Source organism: Mytilus trossulus, chromosome 1 (genome assembly GCF_036588685.1).
Source record: "Mytilus trossulus isolate FHL-02 chromosome 1, PNRI_Mtr1.1.1.hap1, whole genome shotgun sequence".
In the NCBI taxonomy this organism is placed as follows: Eukaryota; Metazoa; Mollusca; class Bivalvia; order Mytilida; family Mytilidae; genus Mytilus; species Mytilus trossulus.
Window position 1 is genome coordinate 9,650,451 of NC_086373.1, and position 10,163 is coordinate 9,660,613.

General features: G+C 29.4%; 1 protein-coding gene across 7 annotated transcripts in view; it reads left to right on the forward strand.

The window, feature by feature from the left end:
• The window catches only part of LOC134714635 (uveal autoantigen with coiled-coil domains and ankyrin repeats protein-like), a 40,263-nt gene extending 30,546 nt beyond the window's left edge, over nucleotides 1-9,717 (forward strand). For 5 of the 7 annotated variants that reach the window (XM_063576095.1, XM_063576078.1, XM_063576086.1 and 2 more), the window contains 4 exons: nucleotides 898-966; nucleotides 1,303-1,401; nucleotides 4,517-4,784; nucleotides 6,040-9,717. In XM_063576095.1, coding sequence (XP_063432165.1) covers nucleotides 898-966; nucleotides 1,303-1,401; nucleotides 4,517-4,780 — 432 coding nt within the window. In that variant the 3' untranslated portion in view covers nucleotides 4,781-4,784; nucleotides 6,040-9,717. Of the gene's footprint in view, nucleotides 1-897; nucleotides 967-1,302; nucleotides 1,402-3,785; nucleotides 3,857-4,516; nucleotides 4,785-6,039 lie in introns of all 7 variants that reach the window. The other 2 variants (XM_063576059.1, XM_063576049.1) reach the window with 2 other exon arrangements.
• Nucleotides 9,718-10,163: the final 446 nt, after the last annotated feature.

Here is a 10,163-nt window from a genome sequence, read left to right on the forward strand (position 1 = left end):
TGATTGTTTAATGGTATATTTAAACAGAATTGCTATCATACTTATATAATTTGACAGGAAACCTGTCATACCAATATAATTTAACCTGATAGCTGTCATACCAATATTTATATTTTAACATAATAGCTGTCATACCAATATTTATATTTTTACATAATAGCTGTCATACCAATATTTATATTTTAACATAATAGATATCATATCAATATTTATAATTTAACATAATAGATATCATATCAATATTTATATTTTAACATAATAGATATCATACCAATATTTATATTTTAACATAATAGATATCATACCAATATTCATGTTTGAACATAATAACTGTCATACCAATATTTATGTTTGAACATTATAAGGCTATGATACCCTTATATTAATGTGCTATCCTTAAAATGTGCTAGTGTGGTAAATATATATTATTGTTCAATGTTATTGCTGAAAATTCAAACATGGTCACTTAATGGTAGATTTCTATTCAGTAGTTCCATACAATAATAATATTATAATGCTTGTTATCTCTGTTTACAGCATCGTTCCATACAATGATAATATTGTAATGCTTGTTATCTCTGTTTACAGCATCGCCTAGATACAATAAAAATATTGTAATGCTTGTTATCTCTGTTTACAGCATCGCCTAGATACAATAATAATATTGTAATGCTTGACATCTCTGTTTACAGCATTGTTCCATACAATGATAATATTGTAATGCTTGTTATCTCTGTTTACAGCATCGCCTAGATACAATAATAATATTGTAATGCTTGTTATCTCTGTTTACAGCATCGTTCCTTACAATGATAATATTGTAATACTTGTTATCTCTGTTTACAGCATCTTTCTTTACAATGATAATATTGTAATGCTTGTTATCTCTGTTTACAGCATCGACTAGATACAAGTGAAGCTAACAGAAGAGATCTAACAAAGAGATTAGACAGAGAAAAAACATCGGTATGATAGTATGGTCTAAGAGAACTTAGGGAGGGGGGAAAGCCTAGGGAGAGAAAGTCCTAGGTATGTCAATAGGAGACATGTTAAGCTCAGGATGGGGTGACAAATAGACTTAACATAACATTGGGAGCTTTCAAGTAATGTTATCTGGAAATTTGTGTAAGAAAATTTTCTAGTTTAGTTTACATAATTCACGTTAAAGTTTTTCAGTCAAGGTAGTTTTTGATGAAGTTTAAGTTCATCAATTTGAAACTTAGTACACATGATTTTCATGTTTAATGTTGTCCATGGATTATACCATTTTTGATTTTAAATATTTAACAATGTCTATTTTAGCACAACAACCTATCTAGAAGTTTAACAAGACAAGCCTCAGACTGGATTCTATTGAAGAAACAGTTAGCTCAATTTGATGAAGAATATAGATGGAGCCAGGTAGGTTACCATGACAACCATCTGTGTGTTTATTAACTCACAGGTGATCACAAGATTTTCACTAAACCCACTTTTCCTTTGCTGATTTTGGTTGTTTTGAGAATGGTTGATTGAGATGATTACTGTTTAATAAAAAGCGTTTTTATGAAAGCTTAGTTTTATAGTTTTGTGAATGGCATCATTTCATTTCAATGGGATTTTACAATTATCTCCATTTTCCTGTTCATATAACTTTCCTTCTGACATTCATTGAGTCTAACTTATGATACATTTTCCTAATTATATATGAGTTGAAACATCATGAAAGACAAATGTCTTTACATTTCTTCTCATTGAGCTAAACTCATGAGTTTTATGTGTACACAATGTATCCATATATGGTTTACCCAATCAAATTCTGTCCATTTTGTAATTGTTCTAAAGGTCCCTGTGGTGATTTGAATAAAATAACCTTCTGCTCAATAACAACAGGCTAAACAAAAATTTGTCATACTCACTACTGTTTAGGTCATACAAGATACAGTTGATTTCTGAACAAATCATTTTCATTATAGACAGTAAAAATGTTTTTGTTTTCTTAGAGATCCTTGATTAGATCTACAAACAATTATAATGTTTTTATTATTTACCCAATGGTTTATATATAAAATCTTGATCTATTAACGGTAAATATACTTCATGCATCAAGAACATATCTGGCTCATACACTTTTAAGAACTATCAATCATTTCAAATATTCCAGAAAAGATAAAAGAAAAATATTTGATGAAACCTTAATGAGCAAGCTCAGTCATTCTAACCCTTTGAAAGCAAGTTCAATGTTTCTGAGCCTTTAAAAGAAAGCTCTGCTTCTGTGCCAGCCAGGTCAAGATAAAGGTTGCAATATAGTCATTTTAGAAACACTAAGTTATGTCATAAAGGAGTATGTCATAAAGGAGTATGTCCTGTAAGGGCCGATTTTGGCCTCAAATTTCAAGTTCATCTGACTAATATTTTAGACACTTTTTAAACACTAAAGTGTCTATTGCAATTGATTTCATTAGTTTTTGTAAAAGATTTTAACTGATTATGGCATTAAAAACGCTCCGATTCAAGCTTTTTAAATATGAAAAATCTATCAAATTTGCCAAAACTCGTCACTTCTCAGATGTTTTTTGTCTAATATGAAAGTGGCCGCATCCGTGTTCATCCTCAACCTTTGTATATATTATGAATTATCGTCAAATACAACTTGCATTTCAATATTATGACTGAACACGAATGGGGCAACTTTCATTTTAGACAGAAACCGTCTAAAATTTAACTAAAATGCTAGTTTTGGGAAGATTTCAGTAATTTAGCATGACTTTATGATGCTAGTACCCGATATATGTGCATTGTATTGGCAAAAACAGCCAATATTTATGTAGCAGAATCATTCTACTATCAAACAAATAGCTTCATGATTACATTATCACAATATTGTAAAACCGCTAAATTTTGGGGCCTAAAAGTGGTCTTACTGAACCTACTCCTTTTTTAAAATGTCTCAACGGATTACCAAGTACATAAGAAAAAAAATTGAATTATTTTTTAATACTTTTTTTTCCCTACTTTACACATTATATTAATGTATGTATTAATTTGGTTAGTGATTGACAGGACATTCAACACTTGCTGCATTTCTAATAAGCAAACCAAATCAATTAGAGTTTAAGGCAGTATAAGAATAAACTGCTCAAGGCATCTTTACCAATAAAATTCTTTGTTTAAAGTCAGTATGTAATTTATTTCCCATGTAAGATGAAACAACAGTGTGAAGAAGAGAAACAAAGATTTGGATTACTTCCACCAATATATTACTATATGCCTACGGCAAATCCTGATACTGATTACACATATAATGATGATACTGAGGAATACTCTCTGCCACCAGAGGGCACCACAGAACCATGTCTTACCCCAATAACAGAGGTTGACTCATGCTTCAGCAATGACCTTGAATAATGATGGTATTGAAAAAAAAGCAAACTCACCGCTTTAAATAAGACATCACTTACCATAAATAGGAGCATGACAAATATAAAGGATCACAATTCGTCCTTACTAAAATATAGTTTGTTAAGGCAGCTTGCATGTTGCACAGCTTATACAATATGATAGAAGTAATAGTATGGGTTATAAAGAAAATATTTGACATTAGATTAGGTTGTTTAGAAGATTTAAAATGAGGATTCAAATAAGATATATGTAGCAAAACACATGTATTGTTTAAAAATAAATAATTACTTCAAAGGTAGATAACTCATATTGGAATGAAAGCAATGGTGGTATACAGTGTATATAGATAACAATGATTACCGGTATAGATTATTTCTGTATTGAAATCGTTTGGCTTTCTTCAGATAACAAGGACCAGACCACACACAAGACAGAACCTTGGTTTGTCTCGCAATACAACCTGCCTTTAGTTCAGGTCATTAGTACAGGTCTTACTCCATTAGATGTATATGCACAGTTCAATGTATTCTCCATCAGCCAGATAGGATTATATTTTACTGCTATTGTTTTTTATTTTGCTTGTTCTATTTCTAAGATTAGCATGATATGTACTGCTATACTTTATAACTGTTAGTATTTACCTTTATCTTTATGACATGAATTAGGGGGAGTGTAGTTAATGTTATATTAGACTGATGTTGTCCCTTGGCCCCCTTCATTTTTCAGCCTTTTGTTAATTTTCCATCATGAATTAAGATGTCAATATACTATAACCATAAAAATAACTTTTCACTATCACACTTCCCATTTATTAACCCTCCAAATGAACATATGTTCTTTTATCAAGACAGTTTTTAGAGATTTTTTTACATTTTATACTTTTTGAAAATATTTTTTTTCTATAATATATAAGGTCAAATAAAACGATTGTTTTCTTTATCAGATTTTTGTAGTGTTTTTATGCAATAGCAAAGTTATAAAAGAAATTATTTAACATTTTGTTAATTATGCTTATTTTACTTGATAAACTAAAAGATAACATTCTTTCATACGTCTTAAACTTATGTTTAAACATTAGGAAGAAGTTAACTCTTTGGAGAAAATAACATTATGTTCATATCATTTCATTATCAAGATCATGTCAAGAGCCACACGACAAGGTACTCGAAAGGGTAAAAAGACTCCTGCAAACCATCCACCTCCTCCAGGGAGTTTAATGAAACGGGAAAAATCCATCCTCGGCTCAGAGTGGACATCTTTATATAAACATAGCCGAGCTGAATCTATAGCAAACTGGAGTCGAACTTCTAAACCAACCAGAGAGCATTCCCTTATCTCTGAATACATTGGAATCACTAAACCAAAACGAGAAAAATCCAAACTTTTCCCTCCAATTTAGTCAGGTGACCTATATGTCAGCATGGAGTGAATTAATTCACCAATCACATATGTTTAACAAATAACTTACAAATATTGAGAGTCACGTATGAAGTTTGGTTTTGTCACATCCCAATAAAATGTTGTTACCTCCCTTGAAAACTTAAAATATAATTAATTAGGTATGTGTTTATAAGATTGTGCCTGAAAAATGGACTTTTAAAAAAAAAACACTTTGAAAACAGAGTTAGCCGTTATGATACTCTTGTGAAAGCATGTAACCCATAATGAAACCAGCAGTTTGAACAGACCATAGACTACAGAAAGGGGGTAAAAAAAATCCGCCCTCTTGAACATAGGACAAAAAATCAGAGCATGCACTTGATTATTGTCTAAATCTTAATTTAAATTCTAGTTGCACATTTTTTTCAGAAAATCTTATGTTTATTGCCACCTCAATCTCACTTATATGTCAGAAACACTGAAGCCTTTTGTTCAGTTGAACACTGCGCAGAATAAATAATTCCTCATTTCAGAGTAAAATTATGAATCTTTGCTACTATCATAGCATGTGAAAGACTGTTGCTGAATATTTATAATGATATATTTATATATATAGTTGCTTTATATATTGCTTTCTATTTGATATCTATGTCATGGAAATCCATCAAATAAAATTAGAAGTCTTTGTGCCATATTCAAAGAAGATTTATTGTAGATTTTTTGTTGCTGAGATATGTATTTAACAAATTTAAGACATTATCACCAGCTTCTATTGGTCAATTTTATATAATAAAAATAGTATATATTTTGGGTTCAATGCACAATATAGGTATAATTAAAAAGCTTCTAGCCATATGTATAGTAGTAAATTCAGGTACAGTAAAACCAGAATGCTTTGCATGTTAATGCATGATATGCATGAAAAATGTACGAACAATTTTGCTTTATGAATATTTATTATTAAAACCACACTGAAATGTCTTTTGAATTTCAAATACAAATCCTGATGAAGATCTGTTTTTAAGTGTTTTCTAATCAAGGAAAATATATGATTTTTTTAAAAGTAAAATGAAACAGGCATCAGTCATATTCAAGTTACCCTTTTGTATAAAGCTATGAATTAAAATCAATAATTGTTTATAGTTTAAGACAACTCACCTTTCATGATTTTAAAATATCTTATGCATAAAATTAAAACATTTGTCCTTTTCTTACCTTTGATATTTTAAGCAAATGCATGTGTATATTATAATATTAAATGTAACTGTATTTTGACAGGTTGGTCCAGTAAATCCTCACGGCGCTGACCAAAGAACTTACTCTCATCCTGTACCTAGAAATGTTTACCAACCAAGGAGAATGTTTTCTCCAGAAAACTATGCCAACCAAAGCTCGACAGCATAAAAATAACTGTGTTCAAATAATTGTGTGATGTGAAAATCTGTTTTTTTAAGCATTAAACAATAGTATTATAAAAAGGTATCATGGATTTCAAATTTTATAGCAATTTACATCAACAAAGAAGTAATTGTATGAAACAAATTAAGCTGTACAGTTATCTCCCTTGATTTATCCTTTTCTATTTTAATGGGAGATAACTCTTAATTTTTATTTGTCACCTAAAATCAAGTTTTTGCAGATTACTGTTAGTCAATTTAATTATGAATGATAAATGTTTAAACCAAAAAAGTGTTAAATGGTAGTTATAAATATAGTTCTTGTATAGTTTGAGCAGTTTCAGAATTTAAATCAGCTACATTTAGGATATCTTTATTAAAAAAATAATTATAATTCTTTTTAAATATTGGCTACCTATATTAATAAGTGCTTTATAACAATGCATAGACAAAGACTGTGATAAATAATTTGTTGTACTGGTTTAAAATCCGTCCTTTTTATCATGTGTTTTTTTTTAGGTATACATGTCTTGCTAATTTTTTCTACACATAATTTGTTTACACTACAGGGTACTTGGTGACTTTTAAGGCAATTATTTTAATTGTTTAAATTTAAGGTGAATATTAAATTGATTTTGCTTTGATTATAAATACCTATAAGTGTTGTTGCTTTTCTGACACACAGTTTGGTATTAGATTGAAGTTGTACTTTAGTAAATGTTTTCTCCATCTTTTTAATTTCTGGGAGTTTGAAGAAAATAATAACAAAATGAAATGTCAAATTTTCCAGGACAGCTTGTTTTTAAAGTTGATTATGATCATAGTTTCAACATACTTAGCCAGTTAATTTAAGTAAAAAAAGGTTTTCAATGATCAGACATTTGTGAAAATTTGAAAGCATAACAACCATGTAAATTTTTTTTTAATTGGCAATATCTTTATTGTTACAGTATATAATAATGTCAATGTTCCCTGACCAATATAGCAGGCAATGCCCTTTCATTCAATGTTTTTGTCCATATCTTTACTTTGTATCTTTGCTTTGAGAATACTTGATGAACACGAGAGCATGTGAATCGATTGCATTGACATTTGATAGATGACATATCATGTTTTTCCTCTCATGATTAAAGATGTCCAGATAAACTGATGTTAATGAAAAAGCAAAGCAAAAACACACGTACACAAAAAACCCACATACTTAGAGGTTATGACATATTTAGAGGTTATGACATGGTTTTTAAATATGGGCAAGTGTCCATACTGACTTGCAAGCCCTAAATCTTTTTCAGTTTAAAGACAAAAATAACAAAAATAAAACCCATTTGAGTTAGGTCATTAGTTATCCATATAGAACTTAACATTTGTTAGGATAGGATTTGGGTTTACAGGTATTCATGTCTATATGGATAAAATGTACATGTAGTTTAAAAATAAAGTATCTTAAGAATTAATTGTAATTATGTTTTAATAATTTACTAACAATACATTAAACATGAAGTCACAGTGAATTTAATACCAACTTTAATCCTAATAAGCTTCTAAAGTTGTAGCTAACTAACCTATTTTGTTCAGTTAAATGTGCAATTAGCATGTACAAATCTCATATTTACATCATAAAATTTCCACCCACAAAATGGTAATTCCTTCAAACCTAGTTTTAGAAAATTAGGTTAAATAAAGAGCTTTTAAAAATGTAAAAAAAAAAATTATAATTTTAAGAAATTGGAGGTAAGATGAATCACATTTAATAAGTTAATGTAATTGATAAAGAATTTAATTGATTAAATGCTGTACATTTATAACATTGGATATTTTTTCAGAAATAAATATACATAATATACAATGTAACAAAAAGGAAAGCTTGACAGACTAGTTCACTTTCTTGTATAAAAGTGTAATTTGGTTTCATTTAATCCAGTGGTTTTTAAAGAGAAATAAATGACCACACCCTCAATTTTAGTTGCCCTTTCAAAAGTTTTATAATGGTCACAATTGCAATCTTCTTTAGATAATTTTGAATGTTATATGATGATTCACTATGTTTGTTTATTTAAACAGAGAGTCATTGCCTTTATAATCTGACAATTTTTATTCAGTAGAGTTTGTGATACAATTTACATCTAGCACTTGACACAATCTGGTGCATGAATTCTTTTCAGTTTAATTTCGATATATATTCGTGATAATCAGGAGATTAGCTTCATTTTCTCTTATTTCCCAAGAAAAAACAGTTTGCTTATATCTCCCCCGTTGCATGTTTATTACTTGTTATATAATGGTCGTAAGCACAGGTTGAGTTTTTTTAGCCTTATTTTTCAGCTTTCTCTGTTATCCTAATATCTGGATTGTAACAAGTGTGTAAATAGTCTTTGTAAACTGATCATTACATGTTATTCTAGGCAATGCATTTTTTAAGCCTTGGATGTGATATTAGAATGTGTTGTATTCATGATGTCTTTTTTCCCTAAACATTTGCTCAGCTAGTGAATATTTGTATTTGATGGCTACATATAGATACAGAACTTTTAATTTTACAATACTATGTATTAATTATTATTGGTAGGGCACCAAACTTCTTAGATATTGTGGGTAGAGTTAGACTACGAATTTAAAAAATTTCAATGAATCAATTTTCTATAGACTTACACAAATCTATGAATTCAAATACATGGATCAATGAATACTCAAATTTTACCTCAATACATGAAAATTGCACACAGAACTAAACCCTCTAAACACTTCTTGTATACTGAATCAGAGATCAGAATGTAATGTTATATGTTTTGCCATTCATTCTGATGTTAGATTGAATAAGTTACTGTTGTTGATAATTGCTTGACATGGTATTTTTAACAAGTTTGATGACATGAAACACAATTAAAGACAATAGTAACATTAGATAATTGATCAAGGATACAATCTATATTTGATCAGCTGATAAACTTATGAAAGTAAATTAATGTTGCTTGTATAAACATTAAGTTATCCAGACCATGCTGCTGCTGAAATCAATCATTTGGTTTAATATACCCTGCTCTAAAGTAGAGGCTTTATTGCCTAAATTTGGTCGTTGGCTTGATTGTGATGAGTTGTAATGTGTGAGCACCTTTTGGGATCTGGGGGACACAAACTTGAATTATTAGTTGGGATATGCCAGCTAAAAAAAACATGTACTTCCTTGTTGAGGTATACATTACTGTATAGACACAACATTAATTAACTTACTGTCAAAGCATTTTCTCCTGGCTTAAAAACAGAGAAATTCATGGTAACTCAAATAAGTTTTATTCCTTACCACTATAAAACCTATAATTGACAATTTGAGATAGTTTTAACAGTATGTATTGAATATGAATACATTTCATATTGTTTCTTATTTGCATACATAATGTGTTATATTTTGGACCAAATACTTTATGAATGGTCTATATTATTTTTGTTAATGATATTTTTACATATGTTAGTTTATAGTATGCGAGTCAACCTTTGTTTTTAACAAAATATGATCTGTATTATTATTTGTATGGGAACACTACAATAAAATATCTTCACTAGATCAATTAGTTTTGTTTGGCCTTCAGACATCTTATAACATGATACTATATAGAAAAGGTCCAGCTGTTTCACCATCAGTAGTATGATGTTTGTTGTTATGAAGTATAAAGGACGCAATATGTTTAGTAGTAAGATTATTTTGATTTTTTTTTTATCTATTATACAAAATTTCCATATGAGGTGAATGACCTTACTAAACTTTTTGTTGATATTGAAAAACGTCTGTTAAGTAAAACCCATTCAGGCATTAATGAAGTTGTTGCACTTTAATTAAGCTCTGAAATATCCCTAGATCTCAACCTTTTCTTTTTATTCCCCCTAAGTTACATTGGCTGATTACTATATCCTCTCTCAAGGAGTGGCAGTTTATTGCATTCACTTTCACTGTCAATTCCGTCCATTTGTTAGTGTCCATCACATATTTATGTTACTCTTTTGACAGGTAAT